This window comes from Alligator mississippiensis, chromosome 11 (assembly GCF_030867095.1).
Source record: "Alligator mississippiensis isolate rAllMis1 chromosome 11, rAllMis1, whole genome shotgun sequence".
Classification (NCBI taxonomy): Eukaryota; Metazoa; Chordata; order Crocodylia; family Alligatoridae; genus Alligator; species Alligator mississippiensis.
In genome coordinates, this window is record NC_081834.1 from 46,011,340 (window position 1) to 46,031,560 (window position 20,221).

A 20,221-nucleotide genomic window follows, 5' to 3' on the forward strand; every position below is an offset into this window, starting at 1 on the left:
ACAGGTGATGGTTTGTGGATAGTCAGTCAATCTGTGGAAGAGTTGAATAGGTTGGAGTTAACACCACTCATGCACATGGATTCAAGCATTCCCCTGCAAGTCCTTTCAACTTTGCAGCTTTGTGGAGGCACAGGAAAGCCAAATTCACAAAAACCAACGGACTCCCATTATTCCAATGGAGCAAAAAAAAAAAAAATAAGCAGGGTACAACGTAAATGTTCAGAAGTGCACAAATCTAATCTTACAGCTCAGGTATTAGTGAGATGCGTATGGCCAATTGTGCGTGGTCTAAAAGTGTTTAAGTCTGGCAATGCTGCAAGTGAAACAGGAAAGATTATTTGGGATCAGCACATCCGAGATGACCTCCTTTTGAGAAGGTCTGAATTCATACAACACGAGCCTCAAGCAGTTGTTCTATAGATTTCTCCTCAGTGTGCAACTGATTAGTTATGTTGTTCTTTTTTTTTTTTTTTTTTTTTTTTAAACTAGGCAACTATATCAGTAAACTAAATTTATAAAAATTTATCCACGTACCAGTGCTCAGTATCAAGTTTTAGGTTCCTCCACTTAAATGAACAGCGTACCTTATTTTAAAAGGAAAAGAATTTAGCTTCACACTGGAGGGAGCAAGGTCCAAAAGACATAAGTTATGTCTTGGTTTCTGCTGGTCATGTGGCGTTTCATTTTTTATTCATTCTGCAGTTAAGTAAGAGCTATGACATAACTACAAACTACTCTGAAATGAGAAAAGTCAGTTGGGATCACAGAATACAGGGAAGAGGGCACAGCACAGTAGTTTGATGCATCGCAGTCACAGTGGACATCTGAAACTTTATACATAAACTGAGGCATTAACAAATTTTAGAAACAATATCTAGATCAGTGGTTTGCAGCCTCGCTAAGCCCACGGCACCCCTCAAAATACCAGTTCTTAGCTTTTTCACTTTATTTTTTCCTAGTCAAAAACAGAGTAATCCTTCTGTTGCAAAGAATGCTAAAGGACCACCATAGGTCAAAATATTTCTAACTCCATGCATTCCCATTTTAAATATCTGGGTTTAATGCTGTTAATCACATGTAGATGTTTGCACACTTAGGAGTGCTAATATTTCACAGCATCCTTAAAAAGGATCTCATTGCAACCCAGGGTTGAGCACCACCGATCTAGGTCAAAGCACATTTAACCGTTCATTCCCCCTCCTACTTGCCTGAGGACATCTGCAAGGTTAGTTTCAAGGACATCCTGGAACTTACAAAATTCACACTTCTTCAGTGAAAGTTGACCCCTTCATATTGCAGCTGAGCCCTGCAATGCCCTCACAGATACCCTTAGTTGAGCTCACTCGTTCCAAAAATGCATACTGGGGTAAATTAACTGAGCTCTGATAAGACAAAGTTGGGTAGACTGACATTAATTACTTTTTTGCAGGTTTGGGTAATTCAGTTTAAAAGAAACTGCATTTTATTTATTTATTTTTAAGTTTAAGGTCATGACAACCAATATTAAACCTAATAGATCGAAGTGTTTTAAAAAAAAAAAAGTCAAAGTCACTACATATTTGCTACTGACATGGAATCCACTAAGTTAGATGACATCACTGGTTAGTCACCTGGACTCAGAGGACTCCTATACATGTGCAGGGAGCCTGCTCCACCATGCTGTAATTCCAGCGCATCAGAGCAGACTATTAAATAGCCTGCTGGAGCATGGAAATTAATGCACTGCAGAAGCTTCCAGCATCATGTGCATCAGGATCCCTGTGCTGAAAAGTGGCAGCAGGGCACTTTAAATTAAATCTCATTTGATGAGCTTTAGTTTAAAGTGACCCACCACCATTTTTCAGCATGGGGATGCTAATGCACATGATGCTCTGGGCACTTAATTAGCATGACTCTCAGAGATGCACTAATTAAAGCACCTCTCGTGCCTCCAGCTCTGGGAGCTCATGTGTATGAGCTCCCAGAGCTGGTGACGTGCTAACTGGTGACAGCAATACTCTTTTCTATGGGTGCAGAGACATCTTAATTTCAGTCTATTCAACTTCAGTAAGTCAGTTCAATGACTGCTGAAGCTAAGCAACTCAAATAGGAGTGGAAAAAGCTAGAAAAGGAAATCAAGCTTTCCTTTCTACAATTCAGTAAGGTTTAAGAATGAGATCAACTAGCTCTACCATCCTGAAGGGTATAACCAGGAACAATTGCATCAATTTGTAAGCTGCAAACACACAACTGTCAGTTTAAAGGGAAACATGCCTCAAATTGGCTTGGTTTACAAGAAGGTAACTTCTTCAATAAGCTATTTTAAAATCCCAACTCAAATATGTATTTTAAGCTATACTTGGAATTTTGGTTTAAACAGAAGAGTAAAATAGTCTAACAAATGCCCAACTTGCCATTTTCTGAGTAAAATTAAAACTCCTGAATGTTAAGCTATATAAAAAGTTGTCTATGAATATAAACAAATACATCCTCCCCCACCCCCCACGCAAAAATAGCAAAGTTTAGTGTAAGGCTGTATTTCAGTCACAAGTCAACATGCTTCACTGGTTATCAGACAGACAAAAAGACTTCGAATCTAATGGAAGTCATGATTCTATAAAAAGAGATGTTATGTAAAACAAGAATTTGTTGATTTGAATCAGTGATTTGAAAAAAAAAAAAAAAAATCTATCTTGCTTTGTCATTTTTATGCCACCAGGGAGCCAATGCAGGTGTCTAGCTTTCATTCTGTTTCAGGTCAATTATGTTAAGCTCCTGACATGCCCAGGATTTTAAACTGGTAGTGAACGGTTCACAGCAGATCAACTGTTTTATACCAAACAGCAAGTACTCTTACCTCAAACAATACAACTTGCCATGTTAGTGGTAAACTGCAATCATGATCCCTCCCAGAGGAGATGGTGCCCATCTGCCTAGGTAAATTGGCACTTTTAAATGCACAGACATCTTGTCTCCCATTTTAAAGCAATGAACACACATCATGTCTACTACTGTACTCTCCTAGGAACAGGCCAGGGGTTCCCAACCCCCGGGCCACAGCCCAATACCAAGCCACAAAGGGTTGGCTGCCAGTCCGCAGGAGGGTTGACTGCTGGACCAGAAGTGACCAGCATACTGCAGACCAGCAGCCAACCCTTTTTTATACCGAGTAACCCCATGAACTTGAAATGGAAAGCAACAGTATGGGAAGCCAAGTCTTATGCCTTGTGGGACTTTGCTTTTATACAGAGTATTAAAAAAGGGTTGGCTGCCAGCCTGCAGTATGCTGGTCCAGTTTGTCGGTCCGCAGCATAAAAAGGTTGGGAAGCTCTGACAGGCAAACAGGCAGCCTTACAGGATAACAAGAGTTAGCAAACAAACAAACAAAAAAAAATAGTCAAAATGCAGGTCTGCAGAAACTAAGGCTTTGGTCAGTTTGTGAAGTCCTCCTATCTGATGCCAGTACCTTGTAAGTAGTTAGAAAGAAAAAAAAAGTTTCAGATCACATTCCCAGTCTCTTTAAAATAAGGACCAAAGAGAGCACGCCAGATAGCCAAAAACTCACCCACACAAACTTGCAAGCTAGCCCAACTGACTATTTCAGTGCAGGTCTGTAGGCACTAAGTTCTGATAATGGCCAGACAGATCATCACTGGAAACTTGCTGGTACAAATTAAAAAGATACAATTGGCAAAATTCCCATACTGCCAAAATTCTTAATGCCAATATGGCTACATGGTTCCAAGTGCTGTTATGCTAATATAACTGAATAGGCCTTAGGAGGGTATGCTGTTAGGAAGTTTGGTAATATAGCAAGAACTCAGTGACCTTAAGCAAAAGCAAAAACAAAGTTTTGGATTAAGACTATTTTAACACAAGAGTAAGAGGATGTGTGCAAAACTGATGTAAAGAGTATAAGCCACAACACCCTGACCAACTCCCCACCCAACAAGAGATTTCTTATTTTTTGTACTTAAGGTGAAAAGGAAGAAAACTGCTGAAAGTCTCAGACTGACAATTGCAAGATGTAGGCAACCCATATATGTAGTGGTTTCCTTGGTATGCCATTAAATACTGGATTTTAACTGACAAGTTGCAAAACAGTTAGGTTGAACCAGAAAGGTTCTTTTATTGTATTACAAATGCAGTAGAACCAGCCACACTATCCCAATTCAAAAAGCACTATTCCTCTAGCAGCAAAATTTACTCCCCCTCTGGGAAAAAGAGTCCTTAAAAGCCATTTCACCAGACCCTGCAGAGTTCAGGATGTGCCCTACATGAAAGTTGCACACTGGTCATCTGAACAGGATGCAAGCTCCCTCTGCCTGGCCCAGGCTGTGCATATCCCAGAGGACTCTCAGCTGCTGAACAGGAGTTAGCAGGTGCTCAAGTAGCATATATGGCATTTCTCCACCACAGCCAGATTCTGAAAATACTGACAACAGCCTGGGGGAAAACCCAGACATGGAACTCCGTGACCTGTAATTTTATTGTCTGACCAAAAGTGAAGCCTTGAGGACCAACAGGGCATTAAGTATGGTTTTAATAATGCCATGTCATCCATTTGATAATCAAATGCTCTCAATCATCCCTGCCCCCCAACCCACCCAGAAAAAAAAATAAAATAAAATCAAGTACGACTCACTTAAAGTGAACACCAACCCATGCCAATTACAGTAATCCAGTAGCTTTTGCTGCCATGTTTTAAGGCATCTAGCAAAGAAGTCACCTGACAAGAGGTCACGTTTTCCTTTTGTGATGGGTGTGGTACAGACTCCACTGAAGTCCAAAGAATTATCCAACATGGCATTTATTCTGCGGAAGAGATCTGCATTGCTGCAGGTAGACAGCGCAGGGACATCGGGACTATCCCAGCAGTCTTTGGTGGTCCTCCCAATATCTTCCTTCTAAGTAAAGAAGGGAAAAAAGTGTTAGTGTCATGGCACATGAGTCAAACACAAACCATCATATTTTAACACTGTGTGCTCCAGAAGTGATCCAGATCAACTGTTCAAGACCCAAATTCATTTTACTTCTAGGCCTCTCAGAGCCAGATCTCAAAAGCTTCTGTGCCAAAGAGGATTAAGCAAACAGACAAGCAAGTTCATCTTGTCAAATACAAGCCAACAACACACCAAAAGACTCTGGCAAACCTGTGTCTCTGGGTCTTTGAAAGATGCAGAACCAAGTTAGGTGCTCTGTAACCCTCAGCTATACTGAACAGTCGCATTTGCCAAGACAGGAATTTGGGCCTTGGAGCCAGGAACCATGATCCAGCCATATTAACAGGAGAGAGAAACGATTGAAACACTAGGCTTGCAGCCTACAGCTGACCCTGCAATTGGGATCTTGAGGTTTGTAGGTATATGTGAGTCAATGCACAATTCAGATTGTTTTTAAAAGGAAACTTGAGTTTGAATACAGCTGTGCTTTGGGGGCATGCAGTCAAGTTGCACAAGGTTTGTCTGGAAAGGAAGGACCTATCAGGCACCTATAGAAACTTCCTTGTCCTCTTCTGTACAAGTAAACCCCACTTTGTGTACACACAAAAAGAAAACTAGAATTTTGAGGTACAGCAGTGTTCAGAGACCCAGCACGTACCAGTTTCTCCCAATGCTAGTCATGATCACCTAACAAATAGCTGACATGATTCTCTTCCTCCCCCCTCCCCCCCCCTTTTGCCCCAACGCTATGACACCACAGGCTAGCAAGACAAAGCCACCACCATCCTGCAGCCCACACAGCTTCTGCACAAAAAAAGACATTCCTAGCTACTGAGAAATAAAAAGGTAGACACATGCTAGGAAACCTCTGAACCCAGCAATACTAGGGTGCTATAGCCCAGCTCAGTCAAGCATTAACTAATTAGATATCAAAGTTGCTCCTGCTTGCAAGAGTCCATGCATCTATTCTGATATAAAGCCATGATGTCCCCCAAGGAGTGTTTTTCACTTGGCAGGGGAATAGAGTCCTCTTCCACCCCACCCACGTTCCAATCAGCAACTCAACTGGAATGACACCCACAGGAAATCGAGCAATAGTTCTACTATTCTACAACTTGTGCCCAGCCACCCCCCCGAAATAAACACAAATCATGCACCACAGTCATCCTCCTGAAACCAAAGACTGCTCTTCAATTCAGCCAGCAAGAGGTGGTAAGAAAACAAACATATCCAGGAGAACACTGTACTGCTAGTACCCAAACTCCTGCCAGTTCAAAAGCAAGTGCCAAGCTCTGTTCGACAGGGATCCTCCCAACCCTGAGACCACTCCTACCCATCCTACCAAAAACAGCAGGCATTATTAAACCAAAGAGGTGCTCTTGTTAGGGTAATTGCACCTGCACCCAATACCAGGGCCACTGCCAACAGGATTCTCACAGGTTACCCGTTAGGATGGAATCCAGGCCCCAGGGAACAGGAGTCTTCCATTATGCAGTTTAGGATTGCACAGCTGTTTTCTGTCTAACTACAATAAAGCCAGATTCGCAGCATTAGAATAGCACAAGCTCATTTACTGCAGCAAGGTTAGCACAGGCCAGGCTGTTCCTCCACTGCAACACTAAAACAGGGAACCTGTAGTTCCATTTTAAAAGTGGCACATTTATGCTTCATCCATAAATATTTCCTTAAAACCTACCTTTGGCATAGTTCTTTCTGGGATTTGCATTCAAAGCCTACTTTATTTATACAGCGTCTGCAGTTTTCTGACTGCAGGGTTAGCACAGGAAGGCTTGCAAGCCAGAACAACTGACATCAGCACAAGACCTAACAAAGCTGGAGACACCGAGCTGGTTTTGTTCTAAGACATCCTGTAAAAAAAGAAAAAAATCCCTCTCCAGTAAGTGCAGCTATAACCGTCTGCAGAAGCCAGGTTCTACTTGGCACAAAGCAGAAATGCATAACTTGATTGCAGCTTCAAGAACACTGCTGTGAGCAGCCTCCCTCTATAAGCCTTCTTCACTGTCGGGGTTCATGAAGGTGTAGGCCTTCTCTACATCAGCTTCCGCAACTTGCCTTCAAGAGTTATTTAAAGTACTGCACCTTCTCCAGGTGCTTATTTTGGTTCATCTTGTCTAGTAATCAGTCTATGCATTGCACCTTTACCATATCTAAGCTCCCCTTAAATCAGGGCAGCCTCTCGGATATGCTATCCCCTAGCTTTAAGGGCTGATAGGACTGTTTTTACTCTTTTTCTTTTACATTATGGATTTTTTCTCGTTGATTTTCTGAACCAGGAATACCAGGGTGGTTAGAAGACTAGGGGAATGTCAACTCTGGCAAATGTCGCCAGGTAGAAGTTCAGCAATTGCTGGAAGGGATCTGAAATAGGTTGTTAGCAGCCTCATTAAGTCCAATGCCTGGGATAAGCTGTCTATTTAAAGATCTGGCATGCTTTCAAATAAGGTGCTAGAGCTCACAGTAAACATGCTGTCAGTTGGGTTCACAAAACCAGGAATGTAGAACAGGCAGGATATGGAAAGAGATTCGAGTCGTCTTTACGGGGCTAAAAAGGGCAGCAGCTCCATTTTTAAGCAAACGGCAAAATTCTCCTCGTGTTGTTAATTCAGCCCAGCCGTCTTACAGTACAAACTGCAGAACCCAGTACTCTTCTTGCATGATGGCATGGCCCAAGAAGCTGATGCTGCTGGAGTGAGGAAAAGCTACATGATCGTATTTTTAAAGTGTTTTTGCCATTTCTGTGCAAGCTTATTTCTCAGGTCAGCTACTAAGACACTCACCCCAAGTGTACTGGTTTAGGACTCTAAATTTCCTGCCAGCTGGAACCACTGATCTGACCAAAAATGAGCCAAAACCGGAACAGCAATGAGATGCACCTATAATTGGATGCATTTTAAGTCTGCTGATAGTCCAAAGGATGTTATAGAACTTTACACTTTTATTTGAAGAGAAGAATCTAGCCATTAAGGTTGAAGAGGATGCTTTCTGGATATGAACTAATAACAGCACCATCTTAACAAGCCTGCAGGACCGCTTGAGCATGAAACGGCTTGTCCATCATGTATTAATGCTCGACTCTAATGAAAGCAAGCATTTTTCTTTGAGCATATCCAGTGCTGGATATTAGAGATCTATTTAGTTCGTAGCCAACAATCCAAACCCCCTGAACTACTCATGCTGCCCTCCCTAGGATGCAGGCACATTCTCAAATTGAACTAAGCAATGTAGCTTCTATTAAAATCACAGGCGATTCTCCCATCCTATCCCTCCCCAGAAGAGGGGAGTTGTGTGATTTAATGGCTGTTATACTGTGCCAAGAAATCCCATGAACTGGAAGTAGAAAGTAACAATATGGGAGGCTAAGTCCTATGCCTTGTGGGAGTTTGCTTTATACCTCTGGACTGGCACTGTTAAATTTAACTTTACCTTGCAGTAAGAAGCTCCATTGGAGAGCAGAATGCCTGGGTCCCAAATACTAGGCACCCCCAATAAAAGGATGAAGACATTCAAATCTGATTCAAATCTATGATGGTAGATTAGAAGGTCACTGCCTACTTTTCTCTGGTACAGCATAACCCTGAGCTTTAAGCTGGCCGGGAGGAAAACCTGGAACTCGAGTCAGTCTTAGCAGCACTAGTCAGTCTTAGCAGCTGCTGAACACCTTCAACACTTGTCATGTAAGCAAACAAGAGGTCCCTTTCGCAAAGCTCACCAAGGTGCCTTTACAGAAAGTCAACACAGATGACCTGGACAAGTAGACTGCAGGTTTGGACAACACCACAGACCTTGGGGACAAGCATGCAAAGCAAGCTGCCCATAACCTGTAAAGCAAGAAAAATGGAGTATGTGTCTTTTAGTACATAAAGGCCTCTGCTCAAATTTGCATTAGAAATATTGAGTCTTTTCTTTCCTGGTTTTCCCAGAGACTTACAGCCCTGATATCCAAGGCCAAGGAACAGAAGAAAACATAAGCAACTCAATTTCTAGGTCTTTGTACAAAAAGAAAGAAAAAAAAAAAAAAAAGCACTCCACTTCCTCCTCTTCAGAAGGCACTTTTTTAATATTAAAAAAAGGTTTGCAAACTAGTTTGGTAAAATTCCACTGGAATATAGCCAGGAGACCAGAGTGCTATATCCAGTTATAAAATTCTACTTTGTCAAGCTTCTTTGACAGTCCTGTTCAGACTCCCAAGTTGAATTGCTGTCCCCTGCACTCCTCAAACCTACATCCCATAAATCATGTGGCTACTTAGAGCCTGTCATCAAACCTGGTGATAGATTAGCAATACCAGTCTGCAATCCAGTTTTGGACATTAGGTATTATGCAATTACAATATGACCACCACAGATTACCTACACCCTCACCAGCCCCATCCCCTCCCTCTCTTCCCCAGCTTCTCTCAACTAGACTGGGCCTTTGAAACCTGTTCCCTAACCAAGTTAAAGCAAGTTTTCTATTCCTCACAGTGATGCTGTAAGAGTGATCTCTCCAGAAGCCATATATAATCTGAACAAAACTCACCACAACTTAGAAGTTATGCAAGGCTCTATAGGTCCTGATCAGAGCCCCTTGGTCTTTTTCATCTGTAGATTGCTGCATTAGAGGGGTTTGTTACCAAGAACTAGCAAGGAGGAAGGGCAAGATGCAGATCACTGCAATGGATGCCTCAGTCTTGGTGGAGAACTGCATGAAGCAGAGACAAAAGTAAGTGATTTACAGGACTATTTAGATATCAGTGCAAAGGATCTGAAGAATGGAGCTCAAACAAGCAGCATCTGTTGTAGGCCAAAACAACAGCATAAAAAAAGCCATTATAAGCAAACCTTTTTGTAGAGAGGGGTCTTTATGTAACTTGTCTCCACTTAGCTAAGCCATAAACCAGAGTTCTGAGTTTAAAGATGAGGGGTAAATTTAGATAAGACCCAGGAAGAGCATGTTTGGTTTCTCACAAACATAATGGTTTCAGTGCATTCAAATTAATCTCATCTATTTCTCCTCTTCAAAGGGGAAGCAACAGCAGCAAGAAGGTTGCTTGAGGCAGGACATGGTGGGCAATCATTTGGGCCTGGGAAGCCACATAAGGAGTTTTGAAGAATTGTTGTAAACCAGGTCAGCAACTCCCCCCTCCCCCCCCACAACAACTCACCCAAACCCCTATGTGCGTTGGGGGAGGGGGGGCACACAGGTGGGCAGGGAGCAGTTTTCAGGAGCAAGACAGGCATATAGGAGAGGCCAGGATCATGGGACAGCCTCTGCACTGTGGGGGAAGGGGGCTGCCTGGGTGCTAGGTCCCAAGAGCCAGCTGGGGGTAAGGGAGGGGCAGAGGGCATGTGCAGCAGAGCTTGCCCAGGCAGTGGGGTCCATGGCTGCTCCTGCAGTGCTCCACATGTGACAGAGCCCCAGCCAATCCTTTGTTCACCAGAATGCCCCAAGGGATCACAAGGTCAAACAGTCACAAACTCCTCCATGACCGTTTCAGGCTGGACGCAAGGAAGAACTTCTTTACTGTCCGAGCCCCCAAGGTTTGGAGTAGACTGCTGCCAGAGGTGGTTCAAGCATCTACCTTGAACGCCTTCAAGAGACATTTGGATGTTTATCTTGCTGGGATCCTATGATTCCTGCTGACCCCCTGCCCCTGGGGCAGGGGGCTGGACTCGATCTTCCAAGGTCCCTTCCCAGCCCTAGTGTCTATGAATCTATGAAGCCTGGCAGGGGTAGCCTGCATGGCCTTCCATACTATGCTCCCCAGCATCCAGCAGGGCTGCTCCAGGTGTGGATGCAGATACCTGGGTGCTGCTTTGCTCCTCACTCCCACCTCCAAGCTCCTACTGTGCCACTCCTGCCTCAGCATGCAGGGCTCTGGATTGAGCTCCAGGCTGCCTTCACCCACTCCACCTGCCTGGGGTGGGCAGCCGAGTGAATGGAAGGCAGCTGGGAGCTCAAGCCAGTGCCCCACATGCTGGGGCAGAAGCCAAGTTGAAGCTTCCTCCTGGCCTGAAGCAGCACAGCAGGAGGAGCTGCCATTGGAGGTGCAGCCACTGGAGGCTGAGGGAGCAGAACAGCACGCAGGCAGCTGCACCAGGAGCTGCCCCACTGGAAACTGGGCACCTTGGCTGGGGCATGGGCTGGAGCATAGGGTGGATTGCAATGCAGCACAGGTGTCCCCAGGCTGGGCTTGACCTCATGCAGAGCACAGGAGGGGCAGCCATGAACCAAATCCAGTCAGTTGGATCAGGCTTGCAGGTCATATTTTGCCCATCCCCAAGAGAGGAGGAGGATCATTAGCATGGTCTGGGTACGTGGGGAGATAAAGGGCAGGTTCCTACCCTGCCCAGAGTTGGTTGCAGTGGGAATACATGACAGAGTAAAACAGCTGGTCCACAAAATGAGCATGCAGAAGCCTCTTACTTACCGGTTAAAACATGAACTAGTTAAAATCAACAAGAGTAGTTGATCATTTAACTAGCTGTCAGAGGCCTTCTAAATTCACTTTCAAGCACCCTAATCAGAAGAGCCACTACTACACAGTTTGTTGGCAGTTGCAGAAAAGGTATTTCAAGTCTCTGGACACTAAACTGAGATGGACTGAAGTGGCTGAAGCATCCCAATGTGGAGAGAAAGGGGGGGGGGCAACTTGAACTACCACTGAGGTATATGCTGTGCCTCTTAAGCAAAGCATCTTCACACCTCTGAAAAAACTAAGCAGTTCTCAATCTAAGCTTCCTAAAACTATCAGTTTTCAAAAGTTATTGGTGCCAATGACATTCTGGGACTGGGAACGAGTACTTATGGCCTACACACTCACAACAGAACTAGGGTTCAGCACAAGGAATCGGTTTAAGCTGGGCCAGCTTTAACATGGCTTGGCCAGAATAACCAGGTCAAGCCATGTTAAAGCCGGTCAAGCAGAAAATGGTCCCATCAGAGGGTTTCTACAGAAGTTACTTAGACTTCAAAACCACATTGGCAAAATTCATATTATTTTGCAAACTTCCATTCTGAAAAAGTTCCAACAGGGTCAAAGCATCCCATTCCAATACTGAAACAATGTTTTGAACAAAAGCAGTTTTAAAACTTTTTCTCCCCCCTGTGTAACAAAACAGAGATCAAGAGGTTTGTCTGTTTAAAAAACAAACAAACAAACAAACAAACAAACAAACACCCAGCCCCCTCCCCCCCCCCCCCAAAAAAAAAACCCGCAACCCCTCCACCCCAAAACCCTGCATCAGCCCAAAATTAAGTTTTGGAATTCTTTTGTGGAAAACTGAAGTGCAGCAGTTTAGTTCCTTACTGAACCTAAAGGAAGTGCCAGAACTTATTCTTCATAAAAATGGAATTTCCATCCTTTGCACAGCTGCAGTGGGAATGGCATTTGAAGAGTTGAAATCTCAGCACTAGCACTTCATCAGTACAATGCAATTGCTAAAGTGGTCAACCCGATTACTGGCATATTTTAGTTGGAGAATGCAAGGATGCATGCAACAGGACAGAGCTTTAAGGCCTTGCCAGATGTTAATTTAGTCATGCAATTGGGTTCTGACCAATTTTATCCCAGATTCCCCCCCCTCAAACCCTTTCCTCCTAAAGGGAAACAAGCATCCTATTATGCTAGGCATGCATGGTAGGATTTGCCATTTTTTGGATCTGGGATAAAATTAGTCAGATCCCAATTGTGCAAGCGCCAGTGTGTGGGAAGCCTAGCATCAGAGACCCATTTTACATGGATGTGCCTGCAGCCCAGCTGTAGGCTTCCCTAGACCCTGAAAAGGCGTGGCTGCAGCAGGCTTGTCTGCATAGCAAGGCAGGCAGCTAGGGATCATAGAGCTCCCAGATCCCTACATACCTGCCCATGCTGCAGACTTATTAACAGCATGCTAGGGTGCAGTCTGGGCAGCTCCTGAATCGCCAGGCCACATGTTCACATTAATAGGTGATGCAAACCAGCTATAAAGTTGTTTCATGTATAATGGAAGAGAAGTGAAACATCTGTGTGACAGGTTTACCATTTTTAACATTATAAGTTTACTGAATGTGTGGCATGCTGCAATTAATCACATCATCAACATGTTAAATCACGTAATACCTGTAACACCTAGCATGGCCTTAGTTGTTCAGAGGATAAGTCCTTGCCTCAGTGCAGTTTAGATCATATTTCTAGATCAGTACTTAATCTCTATTCAGCAAGATATTCTTCGAGCCTGGAAATTTTCTAGTAATTCAATTCAATTCAATTCAATTCTTTTTCAGGGGATGAGAGGAGCACACCTAAACAGTCTTTAAACTGATGTGATGTACTGGTTCCCCAAAAAAGGAAATTCAAAATCCCAAATAAAACTGAAAATAACTGTTCCAGTTGACAGCTGAATTGTGGAGACCTGAACCAGCAAGTGGTGCAGTATACCTGGAGGTAGTTCTTACCGTTACAAATTCAGAACAATTTTGAACCCTGGCCAGATAATAAGCGTGCTAGGTAAACCTGCCTTAGTGGTACCATGTTACTGGGCAGTCTGTCAGACAGTGATCTAAGCAGCAGCACTCCCTAGTAAGAACTTTACCATCCTTCAGCCCTTGCTGCCAAGTGGCTGGTGCTTCAATCAGCACCAGAGTTAAGCCAGGAGCTTGAGGTTCCTGAAGACGGTGCATCATAATCCAATTCCCTCCAGATCCTGATACTGCAGCACTGAAGTTCTGATTAATTCTCACTAGGAAACCAAGTACTGCTGTTATGGAGAACTACAGTTAAGGGAATACAGATGGATTAATGAAGCAGATTACCTTTTTTGGCCTAAGAGAGCAAGCCTCGGCATCAAAAAATCTAGTACAAAAGGTTCTAGGGATTCCAACTTTGCAGACCCTGTATCTCCTAAAGCAGCAGCTGCCTTCATGAAGTTTGCTACTTTGGCTGTTGCCTCTCCTAGCAACCTGGTCTTCAGTGGCGGTGAGCAAATCATTACACTTGTACAAAGCATGGAATGATGTGCACAGCATTTCCCTGACTGCATCTGTATTATCATGCCAGCACACAGTAGGACAGTAGGGCGCTTGAAACAAGTTAATGCTTGCCACATGCAAGGAGCAAAGGGCACAAAGTGGCCAGCCCCATAACATGCAATTAACTCTGGCCTTGTTACCCTGGTTATTCAGCAAGCACCTATCTGACCTAGATCTCCCTCTCCACGTATGAAGATTCTAAGATCCAGTGAAAAATGAACAAGTCCAAGTCATGTACATCAGTTTTCCCTCCCCCCTCACCTCCTTTCCCTTTACTCCTTTCTTCATTTAAAATTTTAAATGCTTAATCCATACAAGACAAGCATGCTGCTCTTGCCTCTTGGACACCTTTCCCCTTTCTGCACTGCCACCATCCTGACCTCCCTTCTTGCTGCTCTGGGAATCCATCGATTGATTTTGGCGATCCAAAGGTTGCAAACCAGCTCTCCTGTGGGGCACTACACCCTAGCTGGAACATCTGGGCTTATGATTTAACTGAGACTAAAGTTTGAGGGTTTTCAGCATTCCCCCAAGGGCCAAGCTCTAAGCTCAGGGCAGGAACGTGGGTGCATCTACATGGGAATCTATATATGTATTCTGTATAGGCGCCCACGTAGGGGGAGGGTTCTATTTAAAAGTGCCTGCAGCATCACACATATTCAGCACCTCACACTTCAAAATGGCAGCAGGGGTGCTTTAACTAAAGCTCATTCAACAGACTTTAGTTAGTGCCCTGCCACCATTTTGAAATGCAGGAACACTGAATACAGTATAACCTCATAAATCTGGATCTTGAAAATTCAAGAATTCTGGATATTTGGTACTTTAAGCTTCCCCCTCCACTCCCATCCACTGCTCCAAGGCTGCCTGGGGCTGCTACTCCTCCCCCCCCCACCCCCCTGCCACTGCTCTGGTTTAAAAAAAAACAAACCAACAGAACTTTCAAATTTCTGGCAGGTGCTCAGTCCCGCGCACACCAGATATATGAGGTTATACTGTATACACAACATGGAGGCTGCTGGAAGCGCACTCATTAGCATGCTCCACCAGACTTGCAGCAGACTCTACTAAATTGAGTCTGCTCCGATACGTGCTAATTAGCATGCATCGGAGCAGAGGTCCATCATGTGTATAGGTACCCCATGTGCACTTTAATGCTGATTAGCCTATTTTAATGCGCATTAAAGCATCACTTAAAGTGCTCTTTAGTTAATGCACATCAAGACAGGCTAATGTGCATTTTCCTAGTACAGGCAGTCCTCAACTTACAACGTTTCAAGTTGCAACGTTTTGCACTTACAATGCTTATAAATTGACACCCTGTTTCAACTTTCTGACCTGTTTTGACTTTACAACACTTGATCTGACGCCAAGCCATGCCAGTGAACAAGTTCACTGCGTCACCCATCTCCCTGGAGAACATCTGTCCAAACTTCCTTGGACACCTTCTTTAAGAAAGCAGACAAGACTCCAGAAAAACCTGCAGACAAGACTCCTGAGAAAACTACAGACAAGAACCCTTCAAAAAGTCCAACCAAGAACCCTTCAAAATGTCCAGCAAAGTCTCCTCAAAGAAGTCCTTCCAAATCAATATGATTGCTATTTACAATACAAATACATTAATGTAGCTATATTACTCATCTATAATTGATTGAGTACAAAATTCTGGGTTATTTTTGGTGAAAACAGGGTATCAGGCCTTGGTTCAGGAACCAATCCTCCATTAATAACATTGTTTCCCATTGGGGAGGGAGGGGGAAATCGGTTCCGAGTAACAACGTTTCAACTTAAGACACCGTTTTCAGGAACCAATTGTCGTAAGTCTGAGGACTGCCTGTACCTCGCAATGAAGGGCACTTGCACACAAGCGTGGAGGAATTCCACTGTGTCAGAGCAGACTTGATTAATCGAGTCTGCTGAAGCAGGGCAATTACTGCGTACCAACATTTCACATATTAGCATCCCCACTCTTAAAAGTGGCAGCGGGGGTGCCTGAACTAAAGCTCATTTGAGGAGTGTTAGTTCAAGTGCCCCTGCCACCATTTTTAAGCACAGGGACACCAATACACAAAACAGGGCACCACTTTAATCAGAGCAGCTTGGAGTGCCACCCTCCTCCCCCACCACCAGAGCATGTGTAAAAGTGCCTGGAGGTACTAAAATTTAATTTTCATTAATGCACTTTAGTTCTTTTGCTTCCAATATGGCAGAACAAAACTGGGCGCGTCTACATGTGCATTAACTACTCTGCTGCAGTCAGCCCCCCCCCCCCCCCCCCGTGCAGCTAGTTTTGTAATAGACAGGACAACTAAGGGGTATCACTTACACAGGCCAAAACTAGACCATCTCCCATCTTGCACAACACTCAGATTGGCTGTAAAACAGAAAACTGCTATCAATATTTACTACAATAGATAGTAGGGTGGAGCAAATCATTGAGAGATAGAAAGCGAACAGAGGAAACGAATTACAGCAGTAACGCCAATTTGGACAGGCCTAAATAAGCCATAGTCATAAGTTCAGTTGTGATCTAAAGGCTAAATTTACCCTTGGTGCTGGTGAAGAAGCCAAGCTTAACTTGGTTACAGCTCTAGGTGTGAATTTAGGAGTCTGTTCACCCGCCCTCCCGTGGAACATCCAGACAGCTTCTACTCTGGGCATGTTGCACCCTGGTGGGACATGACTAAAAGCACAGAGCACAAGCTCCACAGGCCATGGTAGGTACGGACAAAGCATTTAAACCAGGGCAAGAGCTGTGCCATAGAACAGGGTGAGCCATTTCAACACCCGCCCTTGGAAACTGCTGGATCTTTGCTAACAACAGCCACTCGCACAGTTCCGACTACCGCAGTTCATTGCAGCTCAAACTAGAGCTGCCCAGCCCTGCAGCAGCCTGTAACAACATTTTGTCTGGTGGAACTGACAAGAACCCTGGAGGACCAAACAGCAGACCAGGAAGGCTCCAATTTCTCTAGAGCTTTTACTAGTGATAGCAGATTTCCCAGAAATACTAACTAGGATTCCCTGGGTAATGGCATCCAAGTACCTCATTAAGGTCCTCCAGCAATAATCCCTCTGAAGGGGAGTTCAAGGAGCAACAAAAATGCTTCAAGAGAACTGAGAAGAGGGAAAACTGGGCCAGCTAATAAGGCAGGAGAAAAGCAGGAATGAGGAACAACATAGGGAGATTTTTTTTTTTTCCCCTGTGGAAATTTTTCGTGTTTCAAGCCAAATCAGCCAGATCAATTCCGAATCCATGAGTCAGTCCAGAACCATAAGTGGCCCCACAACTGGCAAATGTTCCCCTACCTCACCTGGGGCATCAGATGCTTTCAAATCCTTTGGTGGGAATCCTACGTGCAGGCCTAACCCCGGAGGCTTGGGGTTTGGAGGCCCCCAAGTTTTGCTTGCCCTCAGCCATATGGCCCCAGGAGCAAGCTAGCGAGGAGTCTCCCGTTTCCATAAAGTTGGCATAAAACTATATTACCTCTGCAGGTACTACCCCCACGCCAGGAAAACGTTATCCCTGGGTGCAACTAGGACACCACCTTGATGGTCATGGCGTTTCCCCTGCCAGGTAACACCTGAGCTTCCCTAAGCACCACAGAATTTCTCATTTAAAAAAAAAAAAATAATAAGAGAGAGAGAGAGAGAGAGAGAGGTAGAGAGAGAGAGAGAGAGAGAGAGAGAGAGAGAGAGAGAGAGAGAGAGAGAGAGAGAGATCTCCCAGGCCAAATTAGCCAAAACCAATTCCAAATCCAAGAGTCCAGAACCATAAGTGGCCCTACTACCAGCAAACATCCTCCACCCCAACCTGGGGCTTCAGATGTTCCCAAAACCTGGAGGCTTGGGGTTCAGATGCCCCGAGATTTGCTTGCCCTCTGCCATAAGGCTCCAGGGGCAAGCCAGGGAGAAGTCCCACATTCCCATAAAGTGGGCTTAAAGCCAAGACCTTTCCACTCCAGCAGCTAAGTGGGAGGTTTACTATACATTACCTTGGCAGGTGCTAACCCCATGCCAGGACAGCAGTCTTCCCCGGTGTGGCTAGGAAGACCACCTCCACAGTCACAGTGTTTCCCTTGCCAGGCAAGCAGACTATGCTTGATCTGAGCCTTCATGTTCTTCCGTGAATGAAATAGGGAGATAGGATTCTCCTAGAGATCCAAATCCCATGCCAGCCCCAGCGCTGCCTGCTCTCAGGGCAGAGTCAGCAAGGCCAGCAGTGGCCTGACAGCAATGCAAGTGGTCCCACCCCAGCCCAGCAGACAAGGTGTTTTCTTTGTTCTCCCCTCCTATTCTTCTTCTTCTACACCCCTTCCCACCCCTCACCTCACTAAGGAGACCTGTCCTACCGAGGTTAAGAGCTCTGGGCAGGGGCTTTATCTAGGCAGCACCATGCAGGCACCCAGCATGGAGCAAGCAAATAATGAACGTACCTTTTATTTATGGGGGGACGAGACAGGACAGGGACAGGATGACGGGACTCCCTTGTAGCTGATCCCAGGCTAGTGAGGAGAGCTCTACCCAAACTCTAGACAGGCCCAGAGCCTGCCCATACACCATAATCCTTTTTCACTCCAACAGAGAGGAGCCAAAGGAAGGCTCTCTCCTCCTGTCCACACCCAACCCATGTTAACAGTGGGGCCAGAGATCCTAGATCAGTGCACTCAGCCCTGTTTAAGATGCAACACTTCCCTAGACCCTCTGGCATCAGTGTCAAACCCCTGGAGACAGCGTCTTCAGCATCACTTGGTCCGAGGCAAGTTAACTAGACTGAACTCTGGCACTGCCCAAAAAATCTGTACTGGCTCCATCAGCAACCCCAGGGCTAGGAGCTCGGTGCAGCTCTGCCGTTCCGAGACTGGGCGCCGTGCTTGTCCGCAAGGGCCTTCCTTCTGTTAGTAGGAGAGTCCCACAAGAGACACAGCACTGCCTTGCTACCCCCACAGCCACAAAAGACACTGCGGGGGACAGGACAGGCGAGGGGCTGCTCAGGTACATGGAGGGGAACGCCTCCCTCCCCGCCACCCCGCAAAGAGGTTCAAGAAAGCCATCCCCTCGGCCAGTCGCTTCCTGCGCCATCCCCCGCGGCTCTCAGGGGCAGGGTGGAGGCTCTGGCTCCTGCCCCTGCGCTAGGCAGGCTGCTGCCCCGAGTCCGTAGCAGGGCGCCAGGCATTAATTGGGACTTCAGCCCAGCGCCCGGACTAAGGTAGAGCAGACTTCGCTCCATCTTCTGTCGCGGGGTTAGGGGCTCGCAAGATGTTCGGGGAACTCGGCGCGGGCGGGACACAATCCACACAGTGAAAGCTTCCTTCCTACCGGCAAGAAGCGTCTGTCCCTTCCCGTCCCGTCCCGTCCCGTCCCACCCCCTCAGCCGGGCGGAGCACACCCACCCCTTCCCCAGGACGGCGGGTGGGACCGGCGGGCAAGGTCACCACGCAGCCCCGGCTCCGGGCCGGCGCCTCCACCCGGGCGAGGACGGGACCCGCCGCTCCGCCCGAGCGGGCGGGGAGCAGCGGCCCACCCCGAACACCGCCCCGCAGCAGCAGAGCGCCCCGCCCTGCAACCCAGCCCGCGGGGCACCAGACACTGCCCGCTCCCGCGGGGCCGCACGTGGCAGCCCCGTCCCGGCCCCCGCCCGCCTCGCGCCGCCGCCCCCCACCCCGGTACCTGGTCAGGGCGTCCGCGCCCGGCCCCGCCGCCAACGTGTGAACCCACGTGAGGGGCCGCCCTTAAAGGGGCGGGGCGGGGCCGGGCCGAGCCGCGTCCGCCCCTCCCCCGCCCCACCCCACCCCACCCGGCACGTGCCGCCCGGGCCCAGCTCTGCGCGGCGCTCACCCGCGGGAAGGCCATGCGGGCGAGCGGGCAGTCCAATCCCAGCGCCACGCGCCGCTCGGCCCCGCGGGTTTTATAGGCGCCGCCGCTGCGGGCCCGGGGGGCGTCGCCAAAGGGCGGGACTCGCGGCCCCGGCGCCCGTCGTTCCCCGCCCTGCGGCCGCCCCGCGCGGGGCACTTCGCCGACGCTCCCTCAGGGGCTGTTAAAGGGGCCGCAGCCTGGCATCCGCTCCCCGCCTCCGCCCTGCAGCGGCCGCCTCCTGTTTCCCAGACGCGTGTTGAAGTGTGGGGACATGGCGGGCTCCCGCCTGCGAAGGCGGGGGCACAAAAGTGCCTTTATGAAGCCCTTGGCGCCATGGGTGCGCTGGGTGGCTGCCCAGGGCCCAGACAGAAAGGGGGCCTAAAAATGGTGAAAACAATGATTATTATGAAAATAATAATGATTATTATTAGAGG

At 46.7% G+C, this 20,221-nt stretch overlaps 1 protein-coding gene across 7 annotated transcripts in view; it reads right to left on the reverse strand.

Annotated features, from left to right (window-relative positions):
* CPEB1 (cytoplasmic polyadenylation element binding protein 1) overlaps positions 1-19,875 on the reverse strand; it is a 73,277-nt gene extending 53,402 nt beyond the window's left edge. For 3 of the 7 annotated variants that reach the window (XM_019499388.2, XM_059714945.1, XM_014604490.3), the window contains exons 1-2: positions 19,770-19,875; positions 4,709-4,886 (exon numbers count right to left, since the gene is read on the reverse strand). In XM_019499388.2, the coding sequence (XP_019354933.2) occupies positions 4,709-4,886; positions 19,770-19,784 (193 nt within the window). In that variant the 5' untranslated portion in view covers positions 19,785-19,875. Of the gene's footprint in view, positions 1-4,624; positions 4,887-8,652; positions 8,738-9,461; positions 9,624-19,601; positions 19,671-19,769 lie in introns of those variants that run through there. The other 4 variants (XM_059714946.1, XM_019499394.2, XM_019499393.2 and 1 more) reach the window with 4 other exon arrangements.
* Positions 19,876-20,221: the final 346 nt, after the last annotated feature.